Source organism: Cyprinodon tularosa, unplaced genomic scaffold, assembly GCF_016077235.1.
Source record: "Cyprinodon tularosa strain WSP-4 unplaced genomic scaffold, ASM1607723v1 ctg77, whole genome shotgun sequence".
In the NCBI taxonomy this organism is placed as follows: Eukaryota; Metazoa; Chordata; class Actinopteri; order Cyprinodontiformes; family Cyprinodontidae; genus Cyprinodon; species Cyprinodon tularosa.
The window spans coordinates 1452749-1472410 of NW_024039529.1; the positions used below are offsets into that span (position 1 = coordinate 1452749).

The window sequence follows — 19662 nt, forward strand, 5'->3', positions numbered from 1 at the left end:
CTGGAGATCTGGGAGGCTTCTTGCTGTCTGCTGACATTCAAATAATGGAGGTCTATGGTGCCCGAGACAGAAAGGTCCATAAAAGTCCACAAAAAACGTGTCAAAATTCTTCCATACTGCTCGTCCAATGTATTCCAAGTGTCCTGAGTGGGTAGCATCCAGAATTTACTTGAAACGAAGTCATTTAGAATGTTTTTAGAGCATAAACATAAGTGTATAGGATTTCCTGAAAGCGCGCACCTGCGCGTTCACGACTCTACGGAAGCCGGCAGACCAAACCAGATGAAAGTGCGCATTCAGAGTTCTACTCTGCCAATAATGCAAGCGTAGAAGAAGAAATGTGCTGTTTACCTGTGCAAAGAAAGAAACAAGGAAAGAAAAATGTCTGAGGACTTCAGTGTTGAGGAAGAGCATGAGTTCTTTGCTGAGCTGAATGCGCACTTTCGTCTGGGTTGGTCTGCCGCGGTTTCCGTAGCATCGTGAACGCGCTTTCAGGAAATCCTATACACTACTGTTTATGCTCTAAAAACATTCTAAATGACTTCGTTTCGAGTAAATTCTGGATGCTACCCACTCAGGACACTTGGAATACATTGGACGAGCAGTATGGAGGAATATTGAAACGTTTTTTGTGGACTTTTATGGACCCTTCTGCCTCGGGCGCTGGGCACCTCCATTATTTGAATGTCAGCAGACAGCAAGAAGCCTCCCAGATCTCCAGATGCATTTGAGATATCAAAAAAGTACTCCAGAGTGTTGTTCAGCATGGGGGTGAGTAGAAAATGAAGGCTAATCATGTTTTGGGTGTACTATTCCTTTAAGGTTCAGTTGTCTTGTGGGACATGGGAAGGAAGTAACATTGGATGATACTTAATAGTCATGAAAAGGGTGTGTTCTTTGAGGTGCTTCCAAAATGGAATGCAATTTATGATGTGCTCAAAACTTGATCAACTTCCAGTAGATTTTCCAGTCATCAAGCACTTTTGTTAAAGCGGTTTCACACAGTTTGAAGTTTAGTTTCAGTGAGTTTCCCATAATCTCATTAAAATGCTAAATAACATAGAATACCTACAAACACTCATCAGATCATTTAAAATGCAAATATTTTTATCTCATGTCAAACGTAACATGCAGCCAAAACTTTGACACAGTTTCTATGGTGAAAACCAAGGCAACATGTATTCTTATTTAAACGGAAACAGTTTTTCTTGTTAGACTAAATCATTTTTTTCCCACAGTTATGTAACAGTTTAGTTTTTTTTGTCACATAAGAAATCAAATTTGAGAAAAGAGATCAAAAGAAGAAACCTCCAAATGAATGGTTTATTGTGGGAATCTCCCCTTACACATTATAACTTTAAATGTATTTGGAAGTAGAAAACATGTGATCAACACAACAGCCTTTGTATTTGATGTTTTGTTCTTGTTCCTTTTTGTCAGTCATGTAATTTCTGCATTTTATTTGTGACACTTTTGTTTAAAGTCAGTCAGGGTATTGTTTCACTGGGTTTCACTGTCTGTTTGGGTCTAAAACACAAATTTATTATTACGATAGAAACCATGATTAATGAAACAAGTGTACTTAGGGATTAAAAAGACATCAGCTGACTTTTTCGACATGAACTAAATTTTTTAGATAATATAAAAAACATGACCAGGCCTTGAGCCATATTTTGCCTTAGCATATTATTTAACTTTGCCATATTATCTAATGTTGTATAACTAAAGGGAAACTGCCAAGCGAAAGGAATGTTTTTTCATGCATATCATTTGCATTTTGTCATGCTCTGCCTGAGGAGAAAGGATCATGAGAAAATGAGAGGAGGAGGGGCTTAAATGAACAGGTGTGTCTACCTCCCTGAGTATTTGTGTATTACCAACCAGTGTTCTGAAGTGACACCTACCTGGCGTTAAGTATAAAAGCAGATGCATGATTCATCTGCTTCAGATTCACACTTCACTGTCTCACAGAGTTCAGCTTAGCTTATAACTGAATTCAGCTCTTGACGTCACTACTATTTTGAAGATGAGGATTCTTCTGCTTTTGGTTTTTCTTGGACTTGCTGTGATCAACGCCTCTCCTGTTGACTGTAAGAGATCTTTATTTTTTATATTTCTTAACTATTAATCAACAATATATACATAGTATACAGTCAGTCAGATAATATGGTTGTAATGAGCTTAATCAATATCCATACAGATGTGAAAAACAAACCTTTGAAATAAATCATCACAATATTCCAAACATTCTTTAGTATGACAAACCACCGTTAGATTTTTTTTGTAATGATTACATTCTATTTCACCCTGTGAATCAGCACATACTCATTCTATCGGGGAATTTAAGGTCTAACTCCTATTGAGTTGTGTTTCACAGCTGCTGCTCAAATCTCAATGCCACCCCCTGAGTACACACAAAGGTCTTTGTAAAAAAAAAAAAAAAACTTTTGAGCTAATCCAAAAGGGTGCATTTATGTGTTGATCTTGATTACTGTGAAACCAAAGATCAGCAAATAGCTGCTACACCAGTTTGGGCAACAGGTTCACAAGGGGGTAAACACATGATCCTGAAATGACTGAGCAAAAAAAGCTAAATGAAGATGTGTGATTTAATGTTTAGGACCCTCTCCTTGATTTTTTTTCTGTCTGACAGTATAAGTATTTGTCTGTTATAAATAATGAATGTAGAAACTAAAATATTAACACACTTTTGTAAGCTAAAAAAACAATACAAAAATGTTCAGATGTATAGATGCTGCGGTGCAACATTAGTATAAAGGACAAGCTTTAACTTTAAACTTTTAAACATTGTATCCTTTAATAAAATGAATGAATTAACAAATAAATGCATTGATAAAACAAATAAAATATGACGATTTACATTTGTTTGAAAAAGTATTTGAACGCTTACAGGCAAACCGACTCGATAACTTTTTTCCTGTTGCTTCCTCTTCAACAAACCCTTCTTCCCTAGTAAAAGGGAAGCAAATTAATTTGTCATCATTGTTCTGAAAAAGTAGGTGTGTCAAATCTAGAGAGAGATGCTTTGTGGTAGAGGTGCTCTCTTTTGTTACCTAAAGATTAGTCATACAGGTTAATGATTGGTGTTCCCACCACACCTCATGTCAAAGCAGAGTGCAAAGCAAGCTAATACAAGACATTTGTGGCCAAACAAGCTTTCTTAGGTTCTGTTGAAATAGATAAAAGGGACTGAGTAAATTTCCTTTCCACTCATGCCAGGACTAGTTGGTAAATATAATAAGTTCTTATGTGTTTTTTTTCTTTCTATGTTACAGCTATGACCCAGATGCCTGTCAGGCCAGAGGAGGACGTTCTTGAAGAGGTCATTACAGACGGCTTCCTTGTTGACCACATTTTTGGCACATCGGCCACAACTGAGCCGCCGAAAATAAACACAACCATTCAGGAACCTTCTGAAGTCTTTACTGAAGGCAGCGGCCTCTTAGAAAACCATCTTGCTTCTAAGACCGAATACCCGGAAGCACCCACAACCATCCAAACGTCCTCTCAGCCAATCTCTGACTCAAGCGAGGGCAGTGGTTTCTTAGTGACACCTACTTTGCCAATAATCCAAACACCTGAACCTACAACTATTCCTGCATCTCCACATACCAATGAAGAGGGAAGTGGTGTCACAGATAACTGCATTTCATCATCCACAGACTCAGGAGAAGGGAGTGGTAACTTCTTTGATCCCAGTTCAAGTACTACAACAACAACTCTGGCAGCTTCAACCAAACCGATTCCTACCACCACAGAGCAGAAAATGCCTCAAAACAGGAGGTTGCCACCAGTTCATCATCATGAGATCATTTCAAAGGAAAATGGGGTTTCAACACAAGTGCAGCCTTTTAATGGTAAGTTTTATGAAACTCAATTATGAAACAGTTTAACGTAATATATTATAGAACAGTTTTTTATGTCAGTGCCTTATTCTCACATGTCCTGTCTCTTTCAACTTAGGGCCCCAAAATAAACCAGAAATGTCAAAAGGACACAGCACACCTGGTGAGTTTAAACATAATTTACAATATAACCTATTTATGATTCAAGGAAAATGTTTTTTGAGTAACCCGTTTTCCCATGTGTACAGATTGGATCATTATCGTTGGATTTCTTGTTGGGCTAGCAGCTCTTGTAACACTTTGCGCTGCTATTGCTACCAGAGACAAGTAAGACCTAATTATGAGAAGATCAACTACCATCTTTACCAATATACTCTAAGAGTGCTGAACTAATGATATTTTCATCTTTTCTTTCTTAAGATGGAATGCAAAGCAGATATCCGTGAACGAAACTAATGCCTCGAACCAGAAGAGGGAGCAGGAGATGCAGACATTCCTACCCAAAGAGGATGGAAAGGAAACTGAATACACGGTTATTCCACTGGACGATCTTTCTGATCATCAATCACATTGAGGTTGAGAGACTGGCCTTCTGGAGACTTATCTTTAAATCACAAGAACGTTTTGTCAAAGAACCAGCATTTGATCAAAGAAAAAAACTGAACTGTTGAGCAGAATTATTTTTGTGGATTGTCACAATTATGGGCTTTGTTTGATAGACAAAGCTGTGCTCCATAATTTTTCTTTTTAATGATGCCTTTCAACAGCTTTAATAAGAACTGTACTTGAAATGCAAAAAATGGCTGATATATTTATTGCCATAATCAACTTGTTTATTAATTGTAAGATAAACAGCTGTTAAGGTTTGGTGCACAATTGTCTTTTATTTCATTTCAATGAGAAATGTTTTTATGTATATTATAAGATTTTTTTATTGTAATTTTCTTGCAATTCTTTTTTTAAATGCCTATTTGTTTTTTTGTTACGTCAGTGTCTTGTCTTTGTAGTAATCTTATTGAAGAATGTATTGTGAGTTCTAAGTTATATGAAGCTGCTCTACTGCTCTCTAGTTTTCATTATGCAAGCTGGTAACACTGAACAGTGCTCAGCCTGCTAACTCCACTGCTCTTCTTTTCTCCCACACAGCCCTTCAAAGGTTGTGAAATGCACTTGCCTCATATTCATTGCATCCCACATTGAACAGGAAATAAACACAACAGTAACTCATCAGAATTTATTTTTGTTTTTATTTAATATTTACAATGAGTATTAAAACATTTACTCACACCACTTTCTGAACAAATCGTTCAGTATAAGCTCATTTAGTTCTATTTGTATGAAGTCAGCCACAGTAAAACATTTGGAAAAAAGTCATATCTTCTTCAATATGTGCATTGAGTAAAAGGGAATACATAAACAAAATGTATGAAATACGAAAATTTAAAGTAAATCACAAAAATAGACCAATTGAGTATATTTTTAAATCATAAAACCATTTAAAAACAGAATCTTTAATTTTGCCTCACAGATAAAAAAAACAAAAATTTATCTTATAATGCAAACAGCTTATATTTCAAGTCAGTTAAATAATAGGAAGAGAAGTACTTAATTATTGTTTTTACCATTTAGCCATAATGCAGCTACCATCATGACAATCCCCACACACCTTCACAGACTCAAACCCCTTAAGTACATCTGTATTGGGTCAGATATAAAATAATCTTTCTTTTTCTTTAAATTAAAAATCATCACTTTAATTTTTTCACAAACAGCTGATCAAAATGCCTACTGGGCCAACAGATAAGTACAGAAATTGCTTTTGCCTAACATTGTTTAACACAGTTTGTTATTAGTATCATCCTCATAGAAACATTTATAATAGCAAAAATACTTTTGACAACAATTGTCAAATCTATACAGTTGAATTGTAAAATGGCTCTGAAAGTGAATATATACAAAAAGTGCAAACAGGCACTTTAAACATGGATATTCAAGCTGCTGCTTGTATAAAAAAATATGTTTGTTTGCAAGGATCAATTAGAATTTATACCCTGTGATACTCAAAAGCATGTTCAAAACAACATACAGTGACCTTGTTGTTACAGTGCTGGATTTACACAAGTGCTGGAGGCAGATTTTAGAGTGCACTTACTGCACAGATGTGACCATGGTTAATTAAGTCTAGATCAAATTACAAGCTTGTTATTTATATGCAAATCTGATGTGAAAAACCAGAAAATATAATATAATCTTATGAGAAGGCCCAGCCATCCCCAAATGCTTTATTTTCTCTACAAACATATCTGGTGAGCTTTGGTACACCAAGTAGGTTAGTAACTTTATTTTTAATCAAAGTGATCACACTCTGAATATAACATATTCAAGGCAAGGTTGACATATAGCACAGAAAAAAAGGACAATTTGTAATAAAACACAAAACAATAAAGTCTACTTAGATTTTAAGAGAAAAAAACTAATAAAAGAATAAGAGAACCAATTGCTTTTGTTTTTTTAACCATCTTTTCTGCCCAAAAATGCACCATGATTAACCTCATTTCCAGTACACAGGCAAACAGTCACTCCTTGGTTCACATGTAACAACAGATACTTAAAGTAGAAATAAAGAAATAAATAAAGTAGTGCAGTAAAAGATTTGAACAGATTTACTCTCAACAACACACCCTGTTCTGTACAGTTTGTTGCCACTTTTAGATTCCCTCCCTGTCTTAAGTATTAAGCTTAACTTCTTAGGCTTTACCACGTGCGTGAAGGTATAATCCCATAAATCAAACAGTTAGAGGTAATACAATCCTTAACTGTACTGTACTTTAAGATTAATGCCAGTTGAAGTCAGGTTACATTAACTTGATGTCCTTTTTAAACATCCTAATAGACAAAACAACACGTTTAGTTATTTGGTACAATACAGCAATGCATTGTAAATGTCTGGAAAGGTAAACAATTACTGAAGCATGGATTTCTGCAGCATTTGTCTTATTTAATTTTGAATCTTATGTCAGTATTTCCAATTTTTATGTGTGTTTATACGTTAAGTCACGGGACAAGTCCTTAAACACAACATTATAGAATCAGTTGTTCCAAAATAAAACATTAGGCTTAATCTCGACAGTACAGGAATTATGTAGCAACCCTCAGTAAGATCCTGACAGACGTCAGCCAGCTCTTTGATGAATCGCTTCAAGCACACAATTTCAGTCCAGTTTATGTGTATGCATAACTTCTGGAAGCATGACAAAGTTTAAGGTGCTAAAGCACAGCGTCCTCTAGCAGTTACCCAGAAGAGCAAGAGATTTCCACGACTTGCCAACAGTTTGCTCTTGCAGTAGAGTTTCCGTGTGTGTAGTCTCAGTACACTCACTCTTTGTGTCCTTGCACAAAAGTTTTTTTTCTTTTCTTTTTTTCTTATTAACTTTGTGACCTCAAAAGATAAAAGCTGGTCAAACTCAGGCTAAATTGCTGAATCTGCATTACTTGAAATTCCAGGGATCCTCCTCAACAATAGAGAACTCTGGAGTGTTGCCGTTTCTGCCGTTTTTGACCTGTAAGCAGTTATCAAGAAAAGCTAACTATTTGGTCCAAGGCACCTTTATAAACAAATAATGTGTGGTTTTGGGGAGAGAAGCCATTTCTTCATTACATTCAAGCCTTTGCCATTTTGACAGACTTTAGTTTATAAATCCCCTGGGTTTATAAACATACCCCTAAAGATATGCCATATCAAGCATCAATGGAATGAGAAGTTCCTAAAGAGAATACAAGTAGAGTTCTCCATAGTTGGTCATGTATTTTATGGATTCTCTCCCCAACCAAATTACAATAATGATAATTAAAACAGAGGCAGTGAGAGATCAACAAAATCACTGTTTGTAAACAAACAAAACAACAGGGACAAGTTTGGAGAGGCATCTATGTATATAATGCATCACTTGCAATGAAATATGGTGAATCAGCAGTCTTTATGAACACCTCTGGCCGTATAAGATCTTAAAAAGATGGCTATGGATTGATAAGCGTAATTTGGTTGGGGTCACCATAAATACATGTCCAATTTGACAAAAGCATGTAAAAAATTCATTCTCAACAAAACAAAAGTAAACAAAAGTTCAATGTAATCAGCCACAAGAAAGCGTACTGTTAATACAGCTTAAAAATAATTTCCTTCAGATTTTATGTGATTTCTTGATGAATAAAACCCCACAAAGTACAAAGTTTTCTCCTTTTGAACTCTTGTATCACAAAAACTGCTTCTTCTTATCATTTGTAGGTGAGCAAATAAATATAGACATATTTATTTATGTGTTTCACCACTTATGAATATATTTTCATGAATGAAAATATGACAATGGCTATGAACAACAAAGACACGTGCAGGAGTCATTGTAAAAAAGAAAAAGAGACACAAAGACACAAATAGGACAAACACAGAGCAGCGACTCTTCTCTACATACATGTTTCTATGTCCGTTAATGTGAAATGTACCTTGCCGTTGTCTATCAGGATTGAGTTGTGGTGAGCATACACATTCTGGTTGGTGTTGTTTTCGAAGAACGACTGTGTCTTTGCCATCTCCAAGTCATCCATTCGGGTCTGTTGGGCATCATACATATCAAGTTCATCTTTGGAAAGGTGGTAAACAATTCCAGCGCCGTAGGAGTCCCCAACTACATTAACGGAGGTTCGAAAACGATCACTGCATTAAGGTAAAACACAGAAAGGAAAAACGTTTTATTAGTAAAGATAACTAAAACCCTTCTATATCAGATCAGGATAAAATGTCTTAACTATAAACATCAGTGCTTTTGCACAAGGCAGATCTGGTTCAAATCACTTCCAAACTTTTATCAGCTGCTTGTTAACAATTCATATGGATATATTTTGACCTTTTTAATAAGTTGATTCCAGTGTTTTAACTCTCTTGTCATGATATTTACAAAATATTATTTAAAATGAAAATAATATGCTAATATATAAAATGCTTAGCCTTTATATTCTGTTAGAATATGTGGAACATTTTTATGCTTTGAATAATGAAAACAGTGTAGATTTAGAACTCACAGCAGCCAATCAACTGCAACTAGAAGGCTTATGTCCTGAGTGGGGAGTCCTACTGCTGTCAGAATGAGAAGCATGGTCACAAGTCCTGCACTGGGAATACTGGCAGCTCCAACACTGGCCAAGGTGGCGGTCATGCTAAACAGGAGACAAATTGAACTCTCATCATGATTCTATATGCACTTGGAAATAATTAAACAACAAAAAAAAGGTAAATGAATAAATCGATGTTGATGAAAACTTTTAATAATGGGTTAAATTATCATGTGAAATATTTGAGAATTGGTAACATTTAATAAGAGACAAACAAACTTGCCAACATAATATCATGAAATAGTGGGACTTATCTTACCTCACAGTGACTATTTGGCCCCAGTCCAGCTCAATGCCATTCATCTGAGCGATGAAGATGGCTGCCACTGCCTCATAGAGTGCTGTACCATCCATGTTAATAGTGGCCCCCACAGGGAGGACAAAGCGTGTGACTCTCTTGTCGATGCCCAGGTTTTCCTCTAAGCATCGGAATGTGACGGGCAACGTACCGGCGCTGGTGAATCAAAACACATCAAAGATAACCTTTATGGTGAGATGGATATATTTAGGTTGTACAACCCACATTGATTCATTACGTAATTTATCACCAACTACGTAATCTTCTTGTGAATTTCATAGAATTGTATCAAACAGATGAGATGTTTGTTTTAGTGACATATGGCATGACAGGTATTATGCTGCTGATTTATATTAATGATGGCTCTTTACAGACTTATTTTACTGTACATGTTTTTATTCTGTTGTTTTTTTAGGATTATCATATTTCTAAGAAAGTTAAAAAAAATAAAAATAAAAAAGATAAATAAATCCAAAATAACCTAATCTGAGACTGGAATTTAAACCATATATTTTAGTTAGTAAATAAATTGATCAAATATATATTCTCTGATGTATGATAGAGGATTTTTTTTAAACCTTTAGACCTTTATTTTGAAAATTGATAAAAGTAAAATAATAATCTTGCACAGTAGCTAGCTAGTTTTTTAACAGTATTAATTAACGCCTTTATTAAGAGTAAAAAAATCATATTAAAATACAAATTCAGAAACAAAAGTCTAGCCAAAATATTTCTGATGAAAACACAAGAAACATTTACTCTGCATGAGACATACATAATAATCCTACATTGATACATCATTAAGCAAAAAATGCTGCAAATTTAATTATTTGTTGTATTCTGCTTTAAATAAAGATCTCTTATAATGATTTTCCAACAGATGCTGACTCCCTTTAATGGACAGTGCCATACTGCAAAACGCATAGCAAAAAAGGGAGAATTATTTTACCTGGATGCTGTTCCAAGCGCAGTGACCCAGGCTTGAAATATTCCCATGAAGAAAGTGAAGGGATTTTGTTTTACTGTCACAAAATATATTAACGGCAGGAAAATGCCTCCATGGATGATAAGGCCCACTATCACAGTAACCATGTACATCCCAAGCTGCCTGGCTACCACCTCCAAGTCAGCAATAGAGATTATCTTTCCACAGATAAGGCAGCCGATACCAAGAGGAGAATACCTGAAAAGGGATGTAGTGTAACATTGTTAAACATTGCTGATGAAGGTTCTCAGTCATCCAGGTCATAGTCATTCCGTAAAAATTCAAAAAATATCCACTGGACTTGGTTTTCAAGATTTGAAGACGTTTCGCCACCTCTCCAGGAAGCTTTCTCAATTCAAATGTCTGGATCCGCAGTGAGTTTGTATAGACTCAAACTCACTGCGGATCCAGACATTTGAATTGAGAAAGCTTCCTGGAGAGGTGGCGAAACGTCTTCAAATCTTGAAAACCAAGTCCAGTGGATATTTTTTGAATTTATACGGAATTATTAAACATTTCACAATAAATGCTCTGAACAAAATAATGAGGAAAATCTGCACTCACCACATAATTGCGCCCACAAGCCTCATAACAATTTCATTTAGAACATTGAAAAACTCCAACATCAGCTTGGCCTTCTCTCCCATTTTCCCCATGATGACTCCAAATGCTACAAAGAATCCAATCAGCCCTGCACAGAGAATATATTGAATTTAAATCTGTTTGGGTTTTTTTTTTTGTTTGTTTGTTTTACAAAAAGTTTAAACAACTGAAAAAGGGAAAGGAATCTAATCTATTTAGCTTAAACTAAACCTTCAGGTCATCCAGAAATTTTCAGAATTAAATGTTATAAACTTAAATGCTATAAACTTACAAGCAGAAATGCTACATATGACAAAAAAAAACTTTTATTTCTCTTAAATCAAACTGATAACCTTTTTTATAAATAAGTTTGGCTTTTTTTTTTATATTTGCACCTACCTAGGACATTCATCCCACTCTTGAACTGAAGCGACCTCTTAACTGTGAACTGTGGAGGTGCTCTGGTCCTGTTGGTTGGCACCGGTACTTTGGTGGTTACTGTCTGGATCTGGAAAAGAAAGAAATTTGACACCAGGTAAAAAAAGAAATGAGTGGGAGCAGCTGACACATCAAGTTATATGCTGAGAGACAATTCTCTGTGTGACTCCTACCTGCTGGAAACAGGCCTGTACCAGATTTTCTGGGAAAAGATTTCGAATGAGATCGAAGAAAGCATCCATGCTGGATACTTCATCATTCTTCTTTCCCTGTCCAAGGTTAGCTCTCAATTTGGGATTCCCTGGATGGATGAGCAACACCAAGATTACTCCTAAGACTGCTGCAATTATTGTGGTGGACATGTAGTAAACCATGGCCCTCGTGCCTAAGCGACCACTGGATTTGGCATCCAAACCCGCAAGTCCTGTTTGGAAAAAAGAAAAAAAAGAAAGGAGTTCAAAATATAGATCTAGGAAAAATGACAAAAACACAATTTGATATTTTCACTTAATCTGTAAGCTCTGAAACATGGTCAGATGTTTGAGACATATTTATACTGACTTCTTAAGTGACAACCTTTACAAATATTTCAGTCCAGCCTTGTTCAAAAGATAGTTTGAAAACCAAACAGAACCAAAGTGTAAAGAATAAACATAGATTGTATAGAAGATACATAAAAGAAGGGGAAGTGCAGTTGTTCAATAAAAACAGATAAAACAACAAAAAAATAAACAAGAGAGAAACCATAATGTAAACATTTATTAAAGACATTAAATGACTCTAAAGAATGTCATATTATTTAGTTGTTACTTTTATAGCAACTTCAAATACTTTTTTGTTTGTAATATTTCGTCTTAAAAAATAAGTTTTTCATTAAATAAAAAATCCTATTTTGTGCAGATTAAAAAGACTGGTTTCTGTGCTCACACTTTAACTACCAACGCAAAGGGACAGTTGCCAACTCAGTATGTCAACTACTTTAATCATCAGTTAGTTTAATCATTTTCATCTTCTGTTTATTTCATTTTTTTTTTATTGAGGGAAATGTTTTGAAGAAAAGTAGCTACTTGAAGAATCAACCCCGCCTGAGAAATAGTCACACTGTGCCTAATAAGTCCCCTAACAAAGAAGGAAATAATCTTCAGAAGAATCTTTTAGTTTGACAACAAACAAAAATATTAATCATTAAAATCGACACCAACTCTCTTTTACAAGGCAGCTCCCAGGTACCAGCAATTAACAGTGTGACCTAATTTCAGGACACTTGTTTGCAAATTCAGCAGAACATTTTATTCCCCACAGATATTAAATCTCACCCACCTGTAACCAAACTGGAAACAACAAGAGGCAAAATAAGCATTTTTAACATCCTCATTAGGATCTCCCCGGGAAAGGCAATGATCATTATGATGTCAGGAGGGAGGGGGGATATATGCCTCAGAAGCATTCCAGCAATAGAACCAAGAAACACACCTGTCAAAGTAAGAGAGAAGAAAAAAAAACAACATTAGACACAGATCTGGTGACTCTAAGGCATGAAATAAAACTCTTCTGTAAACAATCTGATATTATCAACATTTAGATTTTTATTTTAACAACCTTTCTATAAGTTATGCATGACGTATCTTGGTTATAAACAAAGAGTAAAGATGTAGACGATTTAGTTAGTAAATGAATTACTTCATCCAAGTTCCTTTTTTGCCCACCTACTCTGCAAGAATATATTGGTTAAAAGAAAAAAAAGGATTATTAGAAAAAATCATTTGAAAAATATAGCCAGTAATCTATGTATTTTATTGTAATAGTCTCCAAAAGATTCTGAAACAGGCTGTCTTTTGCAAGAATGTCCACTATAGGAAAGGTTGAATTGTCCTAAATCTAAGCTCCGATGTGATTGCAATGAGAAGCTGGATTTTTCTCTGATGTTCCGAGTTCCTCTTAGAGCTTAAATAACGACAGATGCTACTACAAATGCTGAAGCCAGGTTCTCTCCACTGATTGCAGATATAATGTCAGATGGAAAATACATGGCTATCACCTGATATCAACAATGGTAGAAAAGATTTACTCTTTTCTACCATTGTCGATATAACTTTATTTTCCATCATGAAAGCTGATGGACCCATTTACCCATTTCTTTAGGATTGTTCTATGTTAAAAGATGCTGAAGTGAATAAAGAATTGTTTAAACAAGTTTAAATTAAATTAAGTTGGTGGTTTCCTTAGAAGTATTGAAAAAGATTGCTTGGTTAGAAGTGATAGCAAAGGAGTATGGGAGGAGTTTCCCTCTTAAATAGTTCGAAAAGTAATTGCTGGCAGGGCAGATCAAAGGTTAACTCTCAGAGGGATTGCATTTTATAACATCATTAATCATGATAATGTAAACATCTAATAATAGAATCTAAACTACCAGGGGGCTCTGGCAAACAGCCTGCAGCTTTTCCTCATATCATATCCAGTTGATTCCTTGACTTTATCCAGTATTTCGGTTGAAATTTTTCCTATGCTCTGATAAACCTTTGTTAGGTTATTATTGGTCAAACTGGGCTTTTACTGTTTGACACTAACTGGACAAAACCAAGCCCATTCTGTGAACCATCTGGTAAGTAAGACATGTTTCTGTTATGCTTTTAATCTGTAATTTTAGAAATAAAACTGTACTAAAATCCCATTTTGCAAACAAATGTATACATTGCAGCAAAAAGAAATAATGACTTACCTGACCAGGGAGTTCAGGTCTTTCTAAATATTTGTAAATCAAATAAACCTGAACACCAAGGAAATATGTTTACTGCATTTGTGATCATTTCTGTGCGATTTAGGGGAATGAAATAGATGAAAGATGGAGCAGACTAATGCTGTGCAGACCCTGAAAGCCTGGTGGGAACACTCAATCTTCACCGGAGCTTTTTAAACCATTCACTTGCTCCAGTCACCCTTTTTTTGGTGACCCACTTCATGTCAAACCAGTCTATTGTTTGAAATATGCTTCCAGCCCTTGTGAGTCCCTGAACAGGATATATGAGAACTGAAGACAAATGGATTGTGTGTAGCCTGATGGAAATAAAGGGACAATGGACTTACCGAGGATTGTGAGAGTGAGAACCATGTTCTTCATTATCTTTTCACAGATATTACTACATGGATTCTCGGGAGTCTCCACGATTGGGTCTATGTGGCTCTCGCTCATCCTGACCTCCACTTGCTTCTGCATTTTGACTGGACTGAAAAATATAGATACAAGAGTTGCTATTCAGGAGTGATAACTTTTTTTATTCTGTAAATCAGTTTCAGTAAATATCCACTGATTTTATCTTGTGTTATGTTTTTGGTTTGTTTATGCATTGTTCTTTGTTCTATTTTTATTTTTTGTACCTTTATCTGAATTTGGATTGTTAGTTCTTCTTATAATTCTGTGTTGGTTTTTAGTGTCCTTGACCTTATCTCTAACTGCCTTTTTATCACCTTTTTTGTCTCATGTTCGATGAAAGCCATTAGCCGACACATTTAAAAAAATCTTTTCTCCTTTTCTTTCTTCTTTTCAAATCTTTGGTGCTGAATTCATTTCTGCATTAAATTAGTTTTTGCTGCATAGTCCTGCTTAGTGGCTGTTCAGCATTTTCCTCTACCTTTTATTTTTCTCTATCAACTCATAACAAGTTTTCACCTCTAGGTCCTCTTCTAAATAAGCATCATATCAATATGATAATCAAATGTAATGCTATTCACTTATTTAGCATTCTTTTTCAGGTCAAGGAAGATAATAATGGGACTGCTATTTAATAGGGCAACTAGTTGCTGCGGTTGTTTATTTATCAATGTTTATTATTCCTATCAAGTGATGACATTGATTTCTCCTTTTGAAAAAAAAATGAGCCTGTATTTTTATGTTTAAAGGGGTTTCCTTCCCAAATGAACCTTGCAAAAGAGCAGTGTCTTCATTAAAGTTTGTGTTCTTTTTTCATTCAGTAGTACTATTGATTTATTGATTCCCCCCTAGCTGTGTTTCTTTCTGAGATTAAGATACAAATTTTGCTTTAGCTTGTTTCTTTTTCTTTTACATAGAAATTCCTTGTAAACAAGATATCTTGGCTTCTCTGTCAGTCTTAGCTGATACTTGCTCATCTTCAATCTGATTTGCTGAGTTTCTTCTTGTCTTTATTTTCCTCTGTCACCATATGCTTTTTTAGGAAGACAAATCACTGCAAGTGAATTATTTACTGATTTTGAGTGTAGCATTATTTAGAACTGTATAAAATTTAAATCAGGCTGTATTGAATGTGGTAAATTAATTCAACTTAATTTTTTTGGATTAATTGTCTTTTTTATAAATGCATATGAGTCACAGCGGTCTTGTAAAGTGCCTGGAAATTTGATGACTTGTAAATTTGTGCTATATTGAATAACTGAATTTAACTCCAAAAGACTTAGTTAGAAATAATTAGTAATGAGTTTTAAAATGGAATAAAAAAAATAAAAGAACCTGCAGATGCCCTTGCATATTATGTTGTTTTTGCTTTTGTTTTATGGGCTCTACATAATGGTTAATGTAAATTGGGAATATTCTATGTACTGAATATATATGACATTTTTCTTTAAAGAAGGCATTGACCTTAAAAGTTTGTGATCTGTGTCACAAGCTTGTAATCCAAGACTTTTTTCAGGACTTAAAATATTAAAGCATCCTATTGTTTACTCAAAATGCGGAAGATTAGACTACGGATTTTAGGAGTAGTCCGCAATCTCCTCCATCCTAGCATGCACTTCTCTATCTTCCTATCCTCACTTTGACCTTAGAGCAATACGTAGCTCAGGTTTGTTATGGTCTAAAGCCTCTTTGACTTAAGATCAACTCTTCCCTGAGCAGCCTTTAAATCTCCTGGAGAACACAGAAGTACTCCAGGAGATTTAAAGGCTGTACACAGTTATGTAACAATGAGTCCCTGCAGTCACTTGAACCACCTTGACCCTAATGGCATCCGCAAAACAAACTTCGAAAACTACAGTAAAACTCAGGGTTTTAGGCCAATGAAAACATTTTCTTGCAGAGAACAAGACATTCAAAACTCCTCCAAAAAACTTTAAATGGAACATGTTTTTTTTTTTTGGAATGAAGCAGAATTTCTTCATTGAAAATGAAAACAAAATTAATAATTTGAATATAGTCTGCCACTTTCAAAAAAAAAAGAAAAGAAGAAAATGTAAAGGGAATACATAAGGGGATATCATGGCAACTACCAAGTCAATCAAGGGTTTCTGATACAGGGTGCTCTGGCAGTAATGAGACTTAAGCGATTTAGTAAGGATAAAATTAGCTCTTCGAGCTCACAAATGGTTGACTTATGTAACGGAGATGGGGGTCTTTCTATAAAGAGTCAAAGTGTTAACATCACCTGCCTGAATCCTGAAAAGACAACATAAACCTATACAGCATGGATACCATTGACTGTACAAAAAAAACAAAGTTTTTACACATATTAAAATACAAAAAGAGAATATTAGTAATTAGTCAGTATAAGGCTATTCACTATCACTTCAGTGAATGGTTTTTGGAGTGCCGCAACTCTGATTCTTAACACAAAAACGTTTTTGAATGAAGTACTTCTAGGATCACGAACATGCTCTATTTGTCCAAATTGAAATGACATCAAACATTATTTATTTACCAATAAAGGCCCTGAGATTTACATGAAAAACATAGAAATATATCCTCAAACCTTTGCATATATATACTGAATAATATATATGTTTTACTGCGATTAGAGTCAACGACAGAATTACAGTTAACAAACCTTTATCTGCATCTTTAGCTTTTAATTGCATAGTGCAGAGTACAGTGATTATGAGAAATAATTATACTTACCAGCTGTATATTTACTCAGGCAAAAATATGTTCTGGATCAGATATGTCACACAATTAAAACAACCAGCTGAGTTCTTTGAAATTTCATGGCCAATGCGTGAGTAAAAGAAAAGAGTCAAAAGAGTTTAGTCCTTTAAATTCCAAAAAACAATAACCCCCTAGTAGGTCACTTCTTTAACATCAGTTGTTTATCTCCAATCAAAGTCAAAGATGCCTGCTCTTTCAGCTGTAATGGAGAAGCAAAGTGGTTAAGTTGAGGTGTGACTGAAGGCTCCCAGACAAGAAGGGTGGAGTCAACCAGCAAGATTAGTAAAGGAGGGAAAATCCTTGGCGGCATTTTTCACTCTGTTTGTATTCCAGATATGCTTAGTTTCTTTGGTTTTCCAGTGTTTCTACTTTGACTCAGAAAATAACTAAAGCACATATTAATAACCACAAATTAGTGCTTCTCCGAAATCTACTTTCTGAGCTTTTGAGCAGAAACAAACAGTTGCAGTAGGTTTACCTTATGTAGAAATTTGTAACATAATATTGGTGGTTTTCTTACAGATTTATCAAGTAACAGAAGCACATTAATCATGTGCTTTTCATATAATTTTATCTTGTAAAGAGAGTATATTATGCACAGGGTTTTTTTTCATGAGCAATGTCCAAAACTTAAATACAAATCTATGCAATTAATCATTGCTTTTATAACACTAAGATAATACTCCAGACAAATAATTTAAAATTAAAAATGTATTTCCAAATACCAACTGAATTCTATATCACTAGATTATTTCAAAGACCGACTGAATTAAGACATCCTGAAAATGTTTTAGAAATTATTTCATGCCAATAATGATTGTTATAATTATTGGTTACACTATAGATCCAGGGATCAGTAGTTGCATTAGGATGAACTCTTTTCTGTTTCATTGATTCTATGAGGTTTAAGGCTAGGTTAGATGATTCTCAAGGTTTTCAAACTGTGGACCAACGTAACAACTGACTGAAAGTAGAAATTAAAGCCAAGAAACTCCTTGTTCAACTCTCCAATCAGGATAATTTCAATGGACCCAGCTCATTAAAGTGCAGCATTTGTAGATTACAGCAATAAATAAAGTAGCTCAGTACAACCATTTATCTACAACAACTACTGTAAGAGTATCTGACTGCAAACTGAGAGACCTACTGGTCACCCCTCCTCAGACCAGCTTTGACAGTGACAGGCTCAGTTGCTTTAGCCGGGTATTGCTTCTTAATATAGGGCAAAATGAGATTGAATATTAGAGGTTATACAAAGAAAGCATCTATGTTTGCAGTAATGTGATTCCAATTTGTGGGGAAAATAAGTTGTTGTTCACAAATATCGACAAATATGACATACCAACTGTTTTCTGACTTTTTATTAGTTGTTTCATACTTATTATTTGTTTGATTTATTATTATTGACAATTTTAAAGATTTGCTATGATAGGTCAATTGCAATATTAGAAGAGGCTTATTGGTGAGCAGCCCTTTTAGTGGAAGAACAGGTAGGGAAAGGTCAACATCGGAGCACATGGCAAAACATTTGTCTATGCTGCTCCACCTTTTTCTCCCCAGTGCAAGAAGCTCGCCTCATGCTGCAACACCTGACAACACAAGGCCATGCTTAGACAGCAGGTGTCTATAATTAACTAATCTGTCCTGAGCCATCTTAATTCCAGTGCACATCCACACCAAGAGTTTCAGAAACGGGGAACAGACCTGCAGCTGTGAAACTTGAAATTTACAAAACGGTTGAAATTTGATGCGCAAAACACATCAATTTATTTGATGATCCTCACGTACCAAACCCTTTAAAAAGCTCTGTTAGGTTCCTTTCTGGTCTGTGGAAACACTGGCCCCTCAACTTTTATAGCAATGGATGAACAACCTCCTGTTTGTGTGTGGTTTTCTCTCGTTCTGTTATTTTTCTTGTGTCTGAAATAAGAAGTTAGTGATGATGATGTACCATTCATCAAAAGTTTGCAAACTCAAAGCAAATATTATTTATCACTCGTTGAAAACAGGTTAAAAAGATGATCTGAATAGTCTTTAATTTCTTTAGCTCTTTCTGACAACTTTCCTCCACAGATGAATGTGACAATATAGATCAGAACTTTGCTTATTTAAGGCAAACTAGACAAAAACTGTATGAAATTAAATCCCTCCTCACTGCTTTTTAAGATGATAGGTAGTGGTCATGTGCTACTAACCAAATGTGTTTATTTTGTTAATCATCGTCATTAAGCGTAAGCTATGCATATCATGAAAAATAAGCAGAGGAAAGATAGAGGCCTGCTGGTCTTAAGCTTGCAAGTATTAAGATGCGCTTTTATAGGGTTGAGGAGGCGAAATATTAGCTCATATCTAAGGCCTAAAACATACTGGGCAGTTTTAAGAATTATACATCACTTGAACATGTAACACAATGCAGAAGTGATATATAAAGCAGTTA

The 19662-nt window shown here is 35.1% G+C and overlaps 2 protein-coding genes across 2 annotated transcripts; one reads left to right on the forward strand and one right to left on the reverse strand.

The window, feature by feature from the left end:
- Positions 1-1902: 1902 nt before the first annotated feature.
- On the forward strand, positions 1903-5099 carry LOC119773591 (mucin-2-like). Its single transcript, XM_038270640.1, has 4 exons — positions 1903-2090; positions 3297-4029; positions 4115-4193; positions 4287-5099. Exons 1-2 carry the CDS (start codon positions 2027-2029, stop codon positions 3902-3904), a joined length of 672 nt encoding a protein of 223 aa, XP_038126568.1. The 5' UTR covers positions 1903-2026; the 3' UTR covers positions 3905-4029; positions 4115-4193; positions 4287-5099.
- Positions 5100-6746: 1647 nt separating this feature from the next.
- Positions 6747-17446, reverse strand: LOC119773590 (excitatory amino acid transporter 2-like). The gene is made up of 11 exons (XM_038270639.1): positions 17199-17446; positions 14420-14559; positions 12656-12808; positions 11509-11759; positions 11297-11405; positions 10880-11006; positions 10280-10513; positions 9292-9486; positions 8943-9077; positions 8367-8577; positions 6747-7426 (listed from the first exon to the last, which is right to left on the reverse strand). Exons 2-11 carry the CDS (start codon positions 14547-14549, stop codon positions 7355-7357), a joined length of 1617 nt encoding a protein of 538 aa, XP_038126567.1. The 5' UTR covers positions 14550-14559; positions 17199-17446; the 3' UTR covers positions 6747-7354.
- Positions 17447-19662: the final 2216 nt, after the last annotated feature.

Excerpts from the sequence above, each read along its gene's own strand:
- LOC119773591 (XM_038270640.1), top strand. The coding sequence starts at position 2,027 with ATGAGGATTCTTCTGCTTTTGGTTTTTCTTGGACTTGCTGTGATCAAC. Across the intron at positions 2,091-3,296 it reads CAACGCCTCTCCTGTTGACT|CTATGACCCAGATGCCTGTC; the intron begins GTAAGAGATCTT and ends TCTATGTTACAG.
- LOC119773590 (XM_038270639.1), bottom strand. The coding sequence starts at position 14,549 with ATGCAGAAGCAAGTGGAGGTCAGGATGAGCGAGAGCCACATAGACCCA. Across the intron at positions 10,514-10,879 it reads CTTGTGGGCGCAATTATGTG|GTATTCTCCTCTTGGTATCG; the intron begins GTGAGTGCAGAT and ends ATCCCTTTTCAG. Across the intron at positions 9,078-9,291 it reads GGCCAAATAGTCACTGTGAG|CATGACCGCCACCTTGGCCA; the intron begins GTAAGATAAGTC and ends TCTCCTGTTTAG.